Source organism: Chelonia mydas, chromosome 12 (genome assembly GCF_015237465.2).
Source record: "Chelonia mydas isolate rCheMyd1 chromosome 12, rCheMyd1.pri.v2, whole genome shotgun sequence".
Lineage (NCBI taxonomy): Eukaryota > Metazoa > Chordata > Testudines > Cheloniidae > Chelonia > Chelonia mydas.
The window spans coordinates 22,750,761-22,769,595 of record NC_051252.2 but is presented as its reverse complement, the minus strand read 5'-3'; the positions used below and the strand labels follow the sequence as shown (position 1 = coordinate 22,769,595).

Sequence of the window (18,835 nt, the reverse complement as noted above, 5' to 3'; positions counted from 1 at the left end):
ATGAGCCAGAAAAGCTGATCTGAGAGCCAAGGAAAGGGAGGCAGAAACCTGTAGCATGTAACAGTGGCACTGGCAAAATAGTTTTAAGTGATTCTTAAGTGACACCGCTGGGAACAGTCAAAGAAAGGTTACAGTTTTATTATTTTCTGTTTGTTTATTCTGGGAAAGAAACAGAACAAAGGAAAGCATACCATAAAGATGAGTAAGCAGCAGAAAAGGCCAAAGACTGAACCCTAAGGGATCAATTTGACTCTAGAAACAAAAGACGACGTTAAGATATAAAGTCTTTTTGTATGTCCTTAAGTTATCCTTCACCTCAGCAGACAAGGAAAACCATCACCTTGGACCCTGCAGGGATCCTAGCTAAGAATTAGCCAGCTATTGTGAGGAAACCAAGATCTGTGAAGAAGCTACCTTGAACAGACTGTAGCTTCTTAAGGTAGATTTTAACCATGAGAAAGTGTATTTTTTACTTTTGCTTGTGTAACCATTTCTATCTTTATTCCTTCTATCTGATATCACTTAACTTATGTTCTTTCATTAACAAACATGTTTTATTTTTGATTATAAACCTACTCAGTGCAGTGTTTGAAGGGAAGGGTGTGTTAACCCCAGTTAAGTTAATAAGCTGTTATGTACTGACTCTTTAAAAAGAGCAGAGAATTTAATATCTTCCGCAAATGTATAGTGATAAGTTCTTTGCCTCGCAGAGTGCCATCTCTGAGGAGCTCAGGGGCTGGAATTCAGTGATTGTTACCTGCTAGGCAAGGGTTAAGACTGGTAGAGTCTTGAGGGGTTTGTTGATAAGGAAGACAGGCTGGTGTGGCAGAGAGCTGACAATCTAATCTACAGCAAAGCTCACTCCTGGTGAGGCAGAGATAACACAGTAGCTCACAGCTCTGGGTATCCCCAGCAACATGTTACAATAATCTGAATTTGAGGACCTAGAGAGAGGTCCAAGTCGAAAAGGACACACAGTTCATGGATCTGAGTGACAGGTAGAATGGTAGTGTTCTCCACAGTGATCAAAATAAATGAGGTAGCAAGGAGATGTATGCATGCGAAGCTTTGCTTTAGCCATGTTGAGCTCAGTCAATGACTAGACATCTACAAGATAATAGAGAGTCAAGCAGAGTTTTTAGTTTGGACAGAGAAGAAAAATCTGAAGTAGAGGTGTATCTGTGAGTTGTAAGCATAGAGATGTTGTTGTAGCTGAATTTGTTTGTGGGTGAGACTACCCAGAGATAAGGTGGAAGAGGAGAAAAGAAGGGGACCCAAGGACAGAGCCCTGTGGAACCCCCACAGAAAGCTGGGGGTGGGGTGGGGGGGAGAGAAGGGAGAAGAAAAGGATCATCTGAAGGAGGGATTATAAAAGTAGAACCACCAGGAGAGGACACAGTCATGGAAGCCATGAGAGTACATATTTCAAAAACAGCAGTCTACAGTGTTGAAGGTGGCGGACAGGTCAAGGGGGATGAGGATGCAGTATTGGTTCTGAGATTTGGCTAAGAAGAGGTAATTAGAGAGTTTGGAAAAAAGAGGTTTCAGTTGAGTGCAAGAGGCAGAAACCAGAGCAGAGAGGGTCTAGGATAGAACTAGAGAAGAGAAGCTTCAAACAGCAACCGTAAACAGCCCCATTCAATGAGCTTAGAGATAAAAGGGAGAAGGGGTGATAGATGGAGAGGCAAGTGGGGTCAAGGGCAGTTTTAAGATGGGAAAGACTGAAGCATGTTTACATTGTGAGGAGAAAGAGTCAGAGAGAGGAGTGGGAGGCTGGCATTAGTGTTAACTTCCAAAATATATAGCCAAAGAATGGGGGCTCTCTTCAGTAAAGCACATTTTCAACAAAAACAAGCTTTTTGTTAGGACTTTTAACTAACTTCTATGTGATTCTAAAAGCATCTCCTAAATATGACTTGATCCTGAACCTAGACACACTAATGTGGTCTCTATACCCAGGCAGAGCCCAGGGACTTCAATTGGGTCTACCCCCATGGATCCATTTCCAGAACTTGGGCCTATGTTTGTAAAGAATAGAATTCTAATACAGGTTATTGGCAGCTTCTCATTTGTATTGCACAGAGAGTGAGCGTGACTGGACTGAAGCTAGGATATGGAAAACAATGCTATGATGGACACATGGGAACTTTTAAGCCAGTAGAATTGCAGTTTACTTTATTTTAAAATTCTATATAGGACAAAGCAGATTGCTTGATGAGCTGGAATCAGTATTAAAACCACTTTGAAAAGAGTTATTATATTTTTGTGCTTTATTTACATGCTTACCTTGTAATCCTTGAGCTATCTGTGACCCTCTCCATTTCTCATTTCCAATCACATGTCCGTAAGGGACACTGACAGCTCCTGCTTTGACAGGAGTGGTTTCTTTTGCTGTCATTTAAACTCCTTTTACTTGTTATTTACCAGCAGCTAAACAGGAGAATGTGAAAAATGTTATTTCATCCCTTACCACCCAGCCTCAAAATCCATCCAACAGTCTAGTCTGGCTGCAATCATCTGCAGCAGGTTCTAGCCAGTCCTTCAAAATGCACTCTTATTAGATGGTTAAATAATAAAACAGGAGAGGAAGTATATTTTTGTGGTTCAAACACAGGCCTAGAAATCAGAAGAAGTAGGTTCTATTCACAGCTCTGCCATCAATTGGAAAAAAACCCAAATTTAAAGTTCAACCCCACAATTTCATCCATCAGCCTTCAAAAGCCCTTTCAATTCCTTCAGTCGTCTCTGAAAGTTTTTTGTATTTTTAATAGAAAGATCACTGAAGAAATATTTGCCAATGCCAAGTGGTCAAAAATCCAGAGTCAGACTCCCAGAAATGAGATTAGCTTAAAATATTTTTTAAAATTTTTTCCTCTAGTTTTGAGCCTTTAAGGCTCACATTTCCAAGCTTTTCTCTGTAATCATGAGGGTTAGCTGCATGTTTAGGTTCCCCTGTAATCACATGACTCCAAGAGACAAGACTTTAAGAAAAAACACCAAATACCCCATGAGTCAGTGATGTTGGGAACTTGTAGCTGTGCCAGAGAAGCCAACCCAGTCTCGCAGAGACAGACATTCACAGCACATACATTGCAGGACCCTTCCCGAGCGCCTAGCAGTCGTTCACACTGGGAGCGTCTGTGAGGCGAAGGCTTGCACTGACGCCGGCCCACAGCGCTCTGAACCTGCTGCTGTGAGGAAACAGGCCGTAGCCCTGCGGCAGGGCCGCGGTTGAACAGTGCACAGGGACCCCGGGCTCTGTCAGCCCCATCGAATAGGAAAGCAGAAGCAGCAGCACAAGCTCCCGCGCGAACCACCAGAGCGGTTTAAGGGGCTGGCCGGCCACGACACTAGTGTTAACGCCCAGTCGCTTACAGCAGCGCCATGCGATTATCCCCCCTCCGTGGGAGATCCGCGCCGCTTTCGAGACCCCTCCCCCTCAACTGTCTAGAACGGCTAACCTCACCGTCCAGTGCCGCCAGCACCGCCGTCCTCCGCTCACGCGGCAGCCAGCAAACCAGACCAGAGCCGCGCCCAATGCTGAAGATGATTGACAAAGGCAACCACCAATGGGAGTCGAGAGTCGCCAATAGCAAACGCAGGGCGGGAAGGTAGACATCGGTAACGGCTGAGAGTTGCTAAGGGGAGCGGAAGGTTAAGTCAGACCAGCGCTGATTGGCTGCGGCTTTCCCTTTCTCCAATCAGGCACGCTGTTGTTGTGAAGCCGGTTGTGAAGGGGTACGTTCTGTGAGTGGCGGTGGGGCTGGTCCCAGTCTGGCTTTAGTCTCCGCTTCTCAGCCGGCGCTTATGGCGCTTAGTTTCAGGAGAGGCCGGAAGGGCCCCTTTGTGAGTATTATCCTGCAAGTCCGAGGGAGGGTCAAAAGTCAACAGGGGTCACTGCCCAACGGAGGGGACCCCCGGGGCGTGGCCGGTGCGCGGGTGACCCCCTTCTCCGCCCCCCCGCAGTGCTGAGCAAGAGGCGGCAGAGCTACGTACAGTCCGGCTTTAGCCTGGCCCAGGTGGCCCCAGAGGCTGGACCTGCCCCTTCTACAGAGACCGTGGTGAATGTGAAGCACTTGCCAGGCCCCTGACACCAAACGCGAATCCCGTTATTACATGAGCATGGCCAAGAGTCCCACGTAGGAGAGGCTTGGGCGAACCGTCGTTATCCCTTCTCTGAGTGATGCTGGGGAGACGCCCCAGCAACAGTTCAGCAGCATTTTCGCTTGTCTCTACTAGCTGCTGTGAAAAGGGGGCCCGTCTAAACCCTGCAGATCAGCTGCTCCCCCACTAGGCAACATAAATCTCATCATGCCTGGCCCTAACCTGACATTGAAATTGCGGGTTCGGTGGTTTGTTCAATGTTCAAAACTAAAAGACGCGCCCCAGGTTGCACTGGATGATGCGGGGGAGTTCTACGCAGGAGTGGTTTGGCATCTGGGAGGAGAGAGTAAATAGGGCCCACTCTCTTTTCTCACTCAGTTCTTTAACTACCTCTTCTCTCTCCTGCCCCCACCCCCAAAATGCCACACTGTGGCCCCCAGGGCCCATCCCAATCTGTCACTCACCTTTGGGGCAGGGGAGAAGTGGGGATACCAGTGCAGGCTGGGGCAATAGCCACCTGTACAATGTAATGCCTTTAGACTTGTCGTGCTGTCTGACTTTGTCCAAGAAACACATGTGCACGCACCTAGCTTATGCTATTTCAGCAGCTCAGTTGGTAGTAGAAAATTTAGGTTACAAAGACTGCTTGGATTCACAAAAAAACAGCACATAACTTTTTTTAAACTGATTCGGACACAGATGCATTCTTGGATTTCAGAGAACACTCAGAACGCACGTTACAATATAGATAACATAATTAAAGTTTTTTCATTATGAGAATAAAAAAAATGAATCGTTCAGCTTTTTGTTGCTTTCTTGCTGCTCTGGGTGGAGTACTAGCCTGCTGTTCACACTGTTCCTATTATTAAGAGGTAAAAGTAAGACCTCCATACTAATTACGAGACCATTAAATGTTTCACTTAAACAAAATAGGATGGGTCATGTCAATTCAGAACATTGGCTATTAAATCCAGGACCTGGAAGCACAGGCCTCTACTTGATAATTCAGATGAAAGAGAGAGTTTTTGTAATGCACCACCAACTCAGGAGCTAGTAAATTAGTATAGTTACCTGAAAAGACAAAATTCCTTCCCAATTTGTATAGCTGTCAGTTTACTCCCACATCAAGATAATAAAAGGACATTTAAGGATCAGAACAAATTCCCTTCAGCTGAAATCTTAAATACATACCCCCTTCTACTACCCAAAATAGTGAAATGTGCCGAGAGGGTTGGGCCCTGGTGCAGCAAACTCCCTTGTAAAAGAGTCACTAGTGCTAGCTCTACTCAACTAGTACTAAGCATTATGCAAGTCTCAGGGGCTACTTCATAATATTTCTTCACCATTCAAACTAAACTGAATGGTTTAATTTTAATTTATTTCCCCATCTCATGTTGCTCTATCTGGTGATCCCCTGTGACTAACTGAAGTGGTAGTACTGATAGACCCTTCAACTAGTGTCTTCTGCATAGTCATCTTCACTAGAGGAAGGATCACATTGTGGTAATGTTGGGGAGGCAAAGTTTAAAGAATTTGGAAGAAACACATTCCCTTTTGGCACCACTACCCCTACCATGCACAAAAAGTGGTGGTGGTAGCAAGTGCCGTTCAGAACCTTATTTTTGTGACTTGGGAGTAATGGGAAAAATACACGTGTGGGATTTGAATTAATCACAAACTCTTACCTAGTGGTAGCAATTATTAATATAATTTAAAAATCGTATCTAGAATCTCTTAATCATCTGTGGACATTAATTTGCATGTAAGTGTTTTCCCCTTTCGTGTTATTTTGTGTCATGAGTGTATATGTTCAGTTTTGTGTTATCCTTCTGATCATTGCCAACTAACTTTATTTTAAATTGTCTAGAAACATATAGCTCATGGCCTGGTCCCTGCTGCTACCATAGCTCCTAAACCTGCAGTTCCCCGCACCCCTCCCCCTCGTAGTCCAAACCCTTCTCCAGAAAGGCCCAGGTAGGTTTTAAAGTTACTTCTTTTTCCTCTCTTAAGTATCATTAATTACAGTGGAATTACAATAATCAGTGTAGTAGAACTGCATGATTAGAATAATTGCATATCTGTACTGTAGCTCTTATATGTAACCTTTTTCTCAAGTGGAATATATTTTCTGTTTAGGACAATTTGTTTGAACTACTGAGATCTATATTCTTCTCCCCTTCCCAGAAGCATTCTTAATACCAGAATAACGCCAAAGCCATATCCTGTAGCCTTTATGTACATGTAACTCCTGTTGAAATTACTAGGAATTGTTACATGCAGAAGGTCTAATTTGGACTATTTTTTGTCTAAGTGGAGCTTATCATAAGAACATAAGAATGGCCCTACTGGGTCAGACCAAAGGTCCATCTAGCCCAGTATCCTGTCTTCCGACATTGGCCAGTGCCAGATGCCCCAGAGGGAATGAACAGAACAGATAATCATCAAGTGATCCATCCACTATCGCTCATTCCCAGCTTCTGGCAAACAGAATTCCTCTTAATTCATATAATCAAGGATTAAATACAGGTGTGAGAAGCACTATGATTTCTTGACAATTTGAAAAGACACTTGTTTTAAGTTTTGACAAAAGTTAATTTAATGTGTTATTAGAGTACAGCAACATTAAATGGAGGTTATTTGAGTTTCCATTTTCTTGTAGTTAGTCTAGCAGTACAAAAAATCTGTTCCATGAAAACTGAGGATTTGGCTATTCAATATTTAATGAAGGCCAGCAGCATATCAAGCATTCTAAATGTAGACAAAGGTCCCTGACCCAGCAGCTTTAAGTTTAAGAACGTGATGCTGTTGCCTCCACTCAGGCAAAATTCCCATTAGTTTGCTTACAGAGTGACTGCATTATCAGGCCCTGTCAAGGTTCCTTCACCACTCTGAACTCTAGGGTACAGATGTGGGGACCTGCATGAAAGACTTCCTAAGCTTATTCTTACCAGCTTAGGTTAAAAACTTCCTCAAGGTACAAACTTTGCCTTGTCCTTGAACCCTATGCTGCCACCACCCAAGCGTGTTAAACAAAGAACAGGGAAAGAGCCCACTTGGAGACATCTTCCCCCCACAAATATTCCCCCAAGCCCTATACCCCCTTTCCTGGGGAAGGCTTGATAAAAATCCTTACCAATTTGTACAGGTGAACATAGACCCAAACCCTTGGATCTTAAGAACAATGAAAAAGCAATCAGGTTCTTAAAAGAAGACTTTTAATTAAAGTAAAAGAATCAACTCTGTAAAAATCAGGATGGTAAATACCTTACAGGATAATCAGATTCAAAACATAGAGAATCCCTCTAGGCAAAACCTTAAGTTACAAAAGGACATAAAAACAGGAATATACATTTCATTCAGCACAGCTATTTTACCAGACATTAAACAAAAGAAATCTAATGCATTTCTGTTCCCGGCAAAAGCATCACACAGATAGACAGACCCTTTGTTCCCCCCAGTTTTTAAAGTATCTTGTCTCCTCATTGGTCATTTTGATCAGGTGCCAGCGAGGTTATCTTAGCTTCTTAACCCTTTACAGGTGAAAGGGTTTTTGCATCTGTCCAGGAGGGATTTTATAGTTCTGTATACAGAAAGGTGGTTACCCTTCTGTTTATATTTATGACAGGCCCTAAATAAGACCACCAGTACAAAAGAAGGCCCCAGTCCTGCAGTTCATAGCATGCAGACAGGTAGGCAGCCTGACCCTGTGAACATGTGTACATGAAAGAAGTTGAGTTCATAGGGGCTACTCGTATGTATGTTCTCAGGATCAGGCCATTTAATGTTAAATAAACCTGGAACCTTGCCTTTTACACAGGGAGATTGATTAAATAGCCTGATTTTTTGTTTGTTTTAGGCCAAGTTCATTCCAAGCATAAGCAGTCACAACTCCATACATTTCAAATAAGTTGCTTACATTTGTGCTGTATTTGGATGAGTAATTGATTGAAAAATTAAGTTTAATTATAAAATCTTTTTATTACCTGACTAACCCAGGTAAAACCACTTTTATGGTTTATTATTACCAAGAGTGCCCAGATTATGAAACACTTAATGATATAGGTCTTTGCTTCATCACTAAAATAAAGTAAAGTAGTTTCTGTCTAGTAAACAGCTACGATTGTGTTGTTGGAGTTTTCAGTACAATAGTACTGAAATTTAAATTTAAACTGAAATTTTAAAATGGCAGATTTAAAAAAGAAGAAAAAGTCATGAGACAAGTTTATAGGGCTTTTATAACTGCTTTCAAAATTTGACATACCTAGTAGCTTTCTTTAAACTGCAAGCACTGATTGAAATGAGAGGTATATGATCAAGTAGTAGGTTTTTATTTGGGGAGAGGAATTTTTCATAAGGAGTGGAATAAGATTATTTTTAAAAAGATTATTATTAAAGTAACTGCAAAAAAAATGCAACCTCAGTTACATCAGAATTTAGAAACCAAATTAAAATCTAAAAGAAAAAAAGTTTGTATGACTGAATTAACACCAAAAAGCTGGTTTGAAGGAAAACAAAAGCTTTCCTACTTTAGTGTACTTAGATGCTGTCAGGACTGACTTTAGAAGTACTGGTCTCCTCAAGTGAAGAATGCATTAATATCCCTACACTAAAGGAAAAAAGTTTACAGTTTATTAAATAATTATGTAATTAAAAATATCACCCCTTCAACAGGTGCTCCTAAAATAGGTGTGAAAGTAAGAAAATTAAATAAAACATCCTTTGAGTTAGCAATGCATACCATTTGTACCATATAAATGTTATAAGAAGTTATTTTTCTGTTCCTTTCCATTTTTAGTCCCCTACTGTAGTTCACTTTCTCTCCTTTCTGTACATTTCCCCTCACTCCTGGTAGTTGGTTTTCAGTCTTCTTTCTGTGTCAGTCCCCATCTGTTTCCTTCCTGTGTCTAGTATGTCCTCAGTCGATCCCAGTTCATTCTACCTTCTCTTTGGCCCTCAAGTTCTCTCTTTTCTTGTGATTTTATTTCAGCTTTTTTACTCTCTGATTCCATTGTTTTTTTCTTTCCACCTTCCTCTCCTCACCCTTCAACTCCATCCTCCCAAAATACACTCCCTTTCCCTTATCCCAGTTCACAATCCTACAGCATTAGTTGCCAGCCTCAAAGTCAACAGCAGAAGCAGAGTAGGGAATATAGGCTCACCAACTACATTGTAGGATGTGGGGCACTCCTTACAACATGTCACCTGGGGATGATACTGAGTACTGTGGAATGCTTGAGGCAGATTTTGCCCTCAGTTTCACATGTGCAACTCCATGAAAGTAACAGATTTCTGTGCATGTGATGTAGTAAAGTGTGATACGGTACACATTTTACACAGAATTCTGCAATGCCTAGTTATAGGTGAGTTTATGCCTTAACTATCTTTGTGCACTGGTGGTTTAAATCAGTTCCTTTAATATTTTAAGATTTTTTTTTATTATATGATTGTTAAATCTTAAACTTTGTACTATTGCCTAATTAATGAAGGTACTTCACAAAAGGTACAGATAACAGTTTTGAGCCATAGAGAATACATTACTGCGTGTTTTATTTCACTGTTTTATTTTGCTTTCTTCTAGATCTGCCCTAGCAGCAGCTATTCTAGTGACAACTTTAACTGGGCGTACCATTGCTATTCCCCAGCCTCGTCAACGATCGCTTTCTGAAAGTGATACCAGCTGTTTGGAACAAGAGTGTTTTATTGAGCCCTATGCCACAGTCACTGAGCTCAAACTGGGGTAATGTACACTTTCTGTTCTAGCACCTCACATTGGAAGTAAAATCTGAAAATATGGTGGTACTCATAATAAGAGTTATGTGAAATCTTTTCAATCCTTAGCACTGAAGTTACTCATTTAAACTTATCTTTTCCCTTCAGTGTCTTAGACTGAGTCCAGAGTGCCCACCCATTCCCCTTCCCCCATTTTCTGTTTCACATATGGCAGTGTTATAACCACAGATTCCAGAGGGGAAAGACTAAATAGTGCAGCAAGGCATACCAGTAAAAATGTGCGCATGAATGTTTGCCAACTCACTCCAATTTGCACAATTATTCTTGAGGAATAATCTGAGTTACACATAAGGTAATTCCCTTGACCCATACTATATTCTCCACAGACTACTCCATATGTAGAAATGGTAGACCTCTCTTTCTCTGTCCCCAATCTGGCAGTCCCATAAAAATACACTGTTTCATGTGTCTAACTACCAGAGGCGGGAGATGCAAATTTCCAATTTCACTGGCATAAACAAGAGTGTGAACAACTGAAATTCTGGACTGTTGTGTTTGCCGCTAAAGAATTTAGTTGTCTTTTTTGGGCATCTGTTGTTGCATCTGATATATATGTTCAGTGTGATCTTTTCAGCTTTACTAGCCTTTGTTCTTTGGAAAAGAATCGCTTTGTATTTTAAAGTGTTCTCCATTTGCAGGCCCAATTGGAAGCATGATGATAGTGAAAGATCTCCTGTGCAATCGCTGGAAGTGTCAGACAATCATTGTGAAGATGAAGACATGGACACATATCTTTCAGAGACAGAAAAAGAGCCAGAGCACAACTATCAGAGTACAGCGAAAAGAAAGGAAAGCTTCAGCAATGATGCTATTTATGCTGTTCCCTACAAAAATCAAAAGGTTGGTCACTTAGTTGCTTTTTCAAATTTTAATACAAAATGTAAGAATCTGAATGTCTGAAAAGGGGTTATTATATCTTTTTCTACTATTCGTACACACAGTTTCCAGTTTTCATTTTTAATTCTTGCCTCATGCTTCACTTACCTCTGATTGGAGTTCTCCAAGTTAGTTTCATTCACACATCCACAGATACCCACTTACTTTTCTGATGGTTTTGGGGTTTCTTCTATCAGAATGATTTAGAAGTTGCCAGGGAACATATGTGGTATTTTGGCACCTTATTTTACATTCAGTGAGAATGCATAATTGGCTGAGCAAAGCATGCAACCCTCAGTCCACATTTTGGAAGCAAAATTTTCCACAGAGGTTGCAATCCAACCTTATTTTACACCTGCAATTTTTCAGGCACAGATGACAGATTATAGGTATCTGTTAACGTGATATACAGCTGCAAATGTTTGTGGGCACAAATCAGATAGCAATTTAAACTCTGTCATTTGTACCCTCAGTTGTTTGCACTGGTAAGATTAGAAGCTCTTATTGAAAATTTGTCCCCAGAGTTTCACTGCTGGCTTATAGAGGTGTTCAGTACAGTGAGTATGAAACCTAGACTGTAGAGGGGAATGGCTTGGAGAGCTCAAGTCATGGGAATTATAAACTGGATTGGAATAAATTGGAATATTGATTTTTCTTTGGATGTTTGTGTGTTGTATATATATAAAACACACACAAACAACTACATTAAAAGAACATCTCTGGTGCAAAATCAACCACTCAAAAATTAGGTAGTGCCAGTATTAAGGTTGCCTGTGCAATCTGAATTCATCTGCCTTGTGTGCACAATGATACAGTTTTTAATTACATTACATACTCTCTTTTCCACAGGACATTTACCTCATTTGAGGCACAGAATTAACAGTGATCATTTAATGAGCAGCTGTTTACTGTTTTGTTTTGATTGTTCAATGTGTGGTCTTGGGTCTTATTTACTATATTGTATTTCAGGGTTTCTCAAACTTCATTCCACCGTGACCCCCCCCCCTGGGGGGGGCAAAAAAATGACTATATGACCCCAGGAAGGGGGACCAAAGACCGAGCCCTTCCACCCCGGGCGGGAGGGGGAGGGGTCTGGTCGAAGCTGACGGTTGAGCCCTGCACCCCGAGGAGGGCAGAGACGAAGCTTGAGGGCTTCAGCCCTGGGCGGTGGGGGCTGTAACCTAGCCCTGCCCCCCAGGGCTGAAGCTCTCAGGCTTTGGCTTCAGCCCCTGGCCCCAGCCAGTCTGGCGACCCATTTAAAACAGGGTCGCAACCCACTTTGTGGTTCCAACCCACAGTTTGAGAACTGCTGTGCTATTCAAATTTTGTGCCGAATTATTAGTTTCCTTATGGGCTTTTCTGTGGAGCTCATCGCTATGTCCAAGTGCTTCACAAACATTAATTTATCTTCACAACACCCTTGTGATGTGAAAGAGTAATATTATCTCCATTTTACAGGTAAGGGGCTGAGGCACAAAGAGATTAAGGTCAAAAGCATCCTCTAATTTTGGGTGCCCAATACGAGATGGCTAGGACCTGATTTTTCAGAGATCTTAGCATTATATAATACTTTGTATGTTCAAAGTGCAGCTCCCATTGACTTCAGTTGCCACTGTGAGTGCTCACCACTTCTGCAAACCAAACCTCAGGCTATCAAGGAGGACACCCAGAAAATGAGAAACACACAATTAATGACCAGCTGTGAGAAAATTGGTTTGTATGACTTGCCTGGCATCACACAGGAATTCTATGGCAGAGGCAGGGATAGACTTGAGTTCTCCAGCCCAGCATTCAGCTGCCTTAACCATGAGACCATCCTTATTCTTCCTGCATTCCCCTGCCTCCTTTCCTACTTGTGCAACAAATGAGGCAGGGATCTTACAGTCAACTATGCTACCTTGATTCATCTCCAAAGCAGGTCCAGCTTGTGGACTGCAAGAGGCATGGGTCCTGTGGAAAAAATAGTATTATGTGATTTAAGACTGTATCATAATGTTTATAAACAAGGCCAAATTAAGGTTAGACAGGTAACCTTAATTCTGGCATTTCTTAAACTTTAGTGCTTAATGTAGCAATTTCAATTACATTTTTTCAACATAAGAAATTATACAAAAACTAGGTTTTTAAAAAACAACCTGAAACATGGAAATCACATCATATTGATACCCAAATGGCATTATACTGACACCCACATGGGTCATTAACAGGATTGCAACATTTAGCCCACCTCACAGACCTCTATCATTTGAACTAACAGAGTAACTGATAACAATAGTAAGAAGTCATCCTCTCTGTGGACCAGCAATAGAGGGGGATGTGACACACTTTACCATTGGGTTTGAGAGCTGTTTGCTGACAGCAGAGGAATGATGAGACTCTGAAATCTTGGATTCCATTTCAGGCTCTGGAGAGGAATGGCTCAAGTGGTCCCAGACCCTTCTGTCTGTCCCTGCCTTACCCTACAAACTTGACCCCTTCTACCTAAACCATTCCTATCACCTTTCCACTCCCAGATTCCCCTTTGATGCTCCCTCACCGTTCCCAGTTTCCCCCCCCCCCCCGCCCCCCCTTCCCCACACACACCAGGACTCCTTGCTCAGCCAGTCTCGGTGTTCCTCCCCATCCCAGCTCCTCATCCAATCTGTTTTGTCCCATCTTTCTGGCCTCCAGTCATCTCCCCACTCTCTGGGCTTCTTATTCAAATCTCAGTCTCTGTCCCCCACCTCGTTCCCTTGTCCCAGTTTCTTCGCCAGCCAGTCTCAGTTCTCCCCACAACCCTCGCTCCTCATCAAATCTGTTTCCACACACACACTCCCACTGCTTCCTAGGCCCAGTCTCTTTGTCCAGCTGTTCCCAGCCTCCCCATTCCTCATTCAGTTTCAGTGCTCCCTCCCTCTCCAGCCATCTGGCTTTGAGTCTCTCCCCATCTCACACACAGTCTCCTTGCCCAACCCGTTTCAGCCTTTGTGTTTTGTCAACTTCAATCGCCTTCCCCAATCCGCAAGTCCAGTCCCAGTGTCACCTGGCTTCTTCTGCCAGTCTGCTCCTTTCCTTCCCCCAGTCCTTCCCTTGTCCTCTCTGCATTTGAGTCAGGCAGCTTCCTCCTTTGTGCTACCTGGGTGCCAGCAGGAAATCACTGAGAGAGCAGGAGAGACAAGATCTTTGCTCTCGGTTCCAGTGCCTGAGCCCACCCCAGAACTTCTGGAAGCAGCAACTGTAAGGGAAGTCTGGCATTGCTCCTATAGCCCTGGGGTGGAGCATGCTCAGTCAGTCTGTGAGGATGGTGCATGTGCATTCTGGTCAGCTGCACAATGAGGAAATTTGGAAATTTTAGCAGTTGAACTTTAAAAATCTCTATTGAGCATACGTGAGCCAGTATTTTTAAGAGACTTAGAATTTGGCCAAATTTAGGTGGGTTATCACAGGAAAATCAAAAGACATGTCCCTCACAAAACGGCTACCCTCTTCCCCCACTCCCAGCCAGATCTAGAGTCCCTCATGAAAGCATGAGGGCAATATAACTTGTCAGAGAAAAGGTTGCCTTTTTTAAATGTCAAAACATTTTTCCTTCGTCATGTTCTCAGAAACAGTTGAAACTTTTCAGATAAAACTTTCCAATAAAATTCAACCTGAGGCAGGTATCGAGTCTGGAAAATTTCAGCCCAATTGGATAAAGTTTGACAAAATTATGAATAACTGAAAACATGGTTTTATAATGGGAAGTATCAGGCAACCTTAAAAATTGCTTATTTTTATGGGCCTACCTATAGCTGGAGGGACAGTAAGAGTTGGTTGCATAGTTTTAGCCACTCAGGACCCCAAACCTGTCACTAAGGAGGTGTGATTGTTCCTAAGTTACATTAAATCAAATAGTTTCATAGAGCATTTATTAATCAGCAGAAAAAATAAAGCATCCTACTCTTTTAAGGACACCTTATACCCACAACTGGGAATTCTCCGCCCTAATCAAGGGTAAAGGTATCTGTCAAGATTTCCCTTAACCAGATCCAAAATAAAAGGACAAAATAGTTTCTCACTTACTGTTTTCCCCACAGCATAGCACAGCTTTCTCCTGGGATCAAGATTTTCTGTAAAGCAGATTTTTCATGAGAGTTTTGTTCCAGTCCAGGAGCCTCCTAAAACTCTTTTTCCTCCCAAAAAGGAATAAATCCATGTACTAATGCCTTCTGTTTATTTCTTCCTGTTCTAATGAGCCCCAGCTGGAGGATCCACCCTTCATAACTGGTTTCAGAGTAGCAGCCATGTTAGTCTGTATTCGCAAAAAGAATAAAAGAATAAATGGACACAAATCAGATGTCAAGAATTATAACATTCATAAACCAGTCGGAGAACACTTCAATCTCTCTGGTCACACGATTACAGACATGAAAGTTGCGATATTACAACAGAAAAACTTCAAAACCAGACTCCAGTGAGAGACTGCTGAATTGGAATTCATTTGCAAATTGGATACAATTAACTTAGGCTTGAATAGAGACTGGGAATGGTTAAGTCATTATGCAAGGTAACCTATTTCCCCTTGTTTTTTCCTCCCCCCCCCGCCCCGTTCCTCAGACGTTCTTGTTAAACCCTGGATTTGTGCTGGAAATGGCCCACCTTGATTATCATACACATTGTAAGGAGAGTGATCACTTTAGATAAGCTATTACCAGCAGGAGAGTGGGGTGGGGGGAGAGAAAACCTTTTGAAGTGATAAACATTTTTTCATAGTCTGTGTGTATAAAACATCCTCACTGCATTTTCCACTTTATGCATCCGATGAAGTGAGCTGTAGCTCACGAAAGCTTATGCTCAAATAAATTGGTTAGTCTCTAAGGTGCCACAAGTACTCCTTTTCTTTTTCCTTCATAACTGGAAGCCCAGACAGTTTCTTTGGTGTGAGGAAGGCCCCTCTCTCATTTCCTCCACTTCAGGCTGTGAATCTTTTCCTTGCCTGATTGGATTTGGAGTCATTCCATCTTGGAAAAAAAAAATTCTGTTTCTTGCAGTATTTTCTCAAGACGTAGTAGGAAATAACTTTTTACCTTGCATATAAAGGTATTTTAGGGAGCCTAATGATCAGTAACATCAAAACTGCTACTTTTATTAATCAAAAGGTAAGCTAAACAATAAATTTTGTTCCTAATGTATTAGAATTGCCTGAATTTCTGGTAAATTTAAAACAGTGTATGCATTGAATATTATGACTATCATCTCTAGCAACCAAGTAAGTGGCTCTTTTGTGCTTAGACACATTAGGAATTGAAAATATATATGTTCAGCTGGAAAAGTTACAGATACTTGGTATAGAAAGATTCTCTCATTCACCAACAAGTAAAAAACAATCTGCAACTTAACTTGGAAAACTTTTGTTTGATTTACACATTACACCCCATTTCCTGATTCTGCTTTCACACCTGTTTTACACTAGTCCGTCCCCATTGACGTAAGTGGAATTAATTCTGAATGACATTGGTATAACAGAAATAGGAATCAGTTCCATCACCTTTGCTTTACGTAAACGTTGACATCATTTTATGTATATTTCTTAATGCAAGAAAGTCTTGAGTCCTGGCACCAAAGGATACATTCACTGGCCTTACTTCAGTTACAAATAGAAAACTGATATAATTGTGGCCATAAGGTGGAGCTGTTTCTATATTTTATGTTTTTTTTATGACAAAATATAGGGTGAAATCAAGTTTAAAATAAAAGAATTGCAGTTTCAAAGTAGTTTAAAAAATTTTTACATTTATTTGAAATATATTTTCTGGAAGGGACGCTGTGAAGGCTGGTTGGCCTGAAAGTTGACCTACCAGCTTTTTATTGATGCATAAAAATAGTTAAAATCTACAAAACAGTATATTGGCAAAATTGAACATCAGTTTAGGCTATTCAAAAACCTACATAATGATTAGAAATAGCAGACTCCATTTCTTTAAACTTGTACAACTGAGTGAACATAAAGAAAAGGAGTACTTGTGGCACCTTAGAGACTAACACATTTATTTGAGCATAAGCTTTCGTGAGCTACAGCTTATGCTCAAATAAATTTATTAGTCTCTAAGGTGCCACAAGTACTCCTTTTCTTTTTGCGAATACAGACTAACACAGCTGCTACTCTGAAACCTGAGTGAACATAGTACCTATTTACTTATTTATTTACTAAGATATATTAAGAGCATCCTTTCAAGCTCTGTGCACATATACAAACAAAAAGATAAATAAAACCAAAACCTCCATCACCCAAAGACACTAAATGATATAGCACATTTTAATAGCACACTTAGCTCATTTAATAAGTTAAGTCCTAATGCAGCCACCACCACTAAATAATAATTTGCACTCAACCATTCCCAACCGCATCCTTCAACCCACTCTTCCCTGAAAAGCCTGGGGAAATAGATGAGCGTCTGCAGCAGGCCCTGAAGGCCAAATAATCTGGCCTTTGTCAGAGTAGGTGGGAGGTGAGTTAGAGTCAAAGGCCTGTCATAGAGATGGAGCTGTTAGCTTGAGCATCTTTGCAGATGTTCACAGTGTGCTTCAGTATTACCTGAAGAGACAGGTGGTCCCTCTGATAGTCTGGACCCAAACCACTGAGCGTTTTACAGGTGAAAAAACACTTAAAATTCTACATGGAAACTAGTTGGAAGCCAGTACAGATCTCAGACTGTTAGTATAATGTTCTCTGTGCTTGTAGCACCACTTAATATGCAGACATCTATGTGCCACACCAATTTATGTTTCCAAATACCTTAAAGTGTAGCCCCATTGACAGTATATTTGAATAATCAAATCTTTAGGTGATGAGGGATGCATAGTCCTCAGAATCAAAATCTCTTTGGGGTTATTGTTTCATCCAGTCTAATTGCAGACTCAAGTGTCAAACAGGAACTGATTTACTATATGTTATAAAGATTACTTTTTAAACTAGAAGTACAAGAAATACCACTTTTACAAATATTGAAAGCTTAGATACTGCTCCAGTATCACAGTGATGAGCAGATAGATGCCTATGTGAGGAACTGGAAATTTTTGGTAATATGTTTATGATTCCTATATGTGCCTCAGTTTCCCTCTGTACTTTGCATTCCCACCCAGTGAGGGGCAAAAGGATTAACACTGCTCTTGGAACAGCACAGGAGATATGAAGTGTGTGTGTCACTTCCTTGTCTGGGTGAAATGACTGGGTTGTTAAGGTACTGGTTGAAATTAACCCAGGTCAACAGAGGGTCCAGAAAGTGAATGATCTACATTCAACAGTGAGAAGCCGTGGCAGGCGGGGGTTGTGAACTCAGGTTTGGCTGCTCTCACCTGCGGTGAGAAAAGAGAGAGAGAGACGGACAGAGATGGAGTCCATTTGCACCAGCTTAGTTGGGTTGGACTATGGCTAACCTTTGCCTGTCTTTGCAAACCTAAGGACTTGCAGATTCTGTAGGCTGCCTGCTGTCTCTGGAAATACTCACTGGGAGTTGAAGGGGTACAGTACAAGCCTCCCATGGGAGTCTGGCGTGGCTGGATGTGCTGCAGGGAGCCACGGAGAAAGACAGGGTTTGCAGTGCCTGAAGGCCCAGTCTTGGAGGTTAGGGACCTGCCCCTGCAGAACCATGTGGGTCCTCAGGGCCTGGCACACTGAAGGAATCACTCCCAAGGGACTGATTACAAGCTGGGCATTCACCAGATCCTGTGGATCCGTGACAGCATGCCTAGAGACTGAGAGATTGTGAATCGTACAGCAGTTATCAGAAAGACCCCGTATCTTTGATACCAGTAGATTTTTCCATGTTGTGGATTTGGATTTTCTCTGCCTATGAGAGAGAGCAGTTTAACGCTCCTAGGGCACACGTAGAGTGCAATTTGGAGCTTTGTGCCAAAATGATATTAAAAATTTAACAGACAGAAAGAAAAGTAACAGAGTAGATGAGAAGCAGCAAAATGCTATGTCTGTGAAAGGAAGCAAAAAATACCCTTAGGTGAAGCAGAGAGAGGGTAGTCAGTGAAAGGGGAGAGAGAAGTGTATGGGGTGCTGGTATGTAGTTGACAGGTAAAACAGCTCAGACAATAC

The 18,835-nt window shown here is 41.8% G+C and overlaps 2 protein-coding genes across 30 annotated transcripts in view; one reads left to right on the top strand and one right to left on the bottom strand.

The window, feature by feature from the left end:
- Nucleotides 1–3,845, bottom strand: part of FAAP24 (FA core complex associated protein 24) — a 53,022-nt gene extending 49,177 nt beyond the window's left edge. For 2 of the 25 annotated variants that reach the window (XM_037877688.2, XM_037877689.2), the window contains exons 1-2: nucleotides 3,467–3,830; nucleotides 2,287–2,430 (exon numbers count right to left, since the gene is read on the bottom strand). In XM_037877688.2, coding sequence (XP_037733616.1) covers nucleotides 2,287–2,398 — 112 coding nt within the window. In that variant the 5' untranslated portion in view covers nucleotides 2,399–2,430; nucleotides 3,467–3,830. Of the gene's footprint in view, nucleotides 1–2,286; nucleotides 2,431–3,004; nucleotides 3,327–3,375 lie in introns of those variants that run through there. The other 23 variants (XM_043526450.1, XM_043526451.1, XM_037877692.2 and 20 more) reach the window with 21 other exon arrangements.
- The window catches only part of CEP89 (centrosomal protein 89), a 129,262-nt gene continuing 114,157 nt past the window's right edge, over nucleotides 3,731–18,835 (top strand). For 4 of the 5 annotated variants that reach the window (XM_027821099.3, XM_027821097.3, XM_037877681.2 and 1 more), the window contains exons 1-4: nucleotides 3,731–3,846; nucleotides 5,972–6,078; nucleotides 9,683–9,841; nucleotides 10,533–10,734. In XM_027821099.3, coding sequence (XP_027676900.2) covers nucleotides 3,808–3,846; nucleotides 5,972–6,078; nucleotides 9,683–9,841; nucleotides 10,533–10,734 — 507 coding nt within the window. In that variant the 5' untranslated portion in view covers nucleotides 3,731–3,807. The remainder of the gene's footprint in view (nucleotides 3,847–5,971; nucleotides 6,079–9,682; nucleotides 9,842–10,532; nucleotides 10,735–18,835) is intronic. The other variant, XM_027821100.3, reaches the window with a different exon arrangement.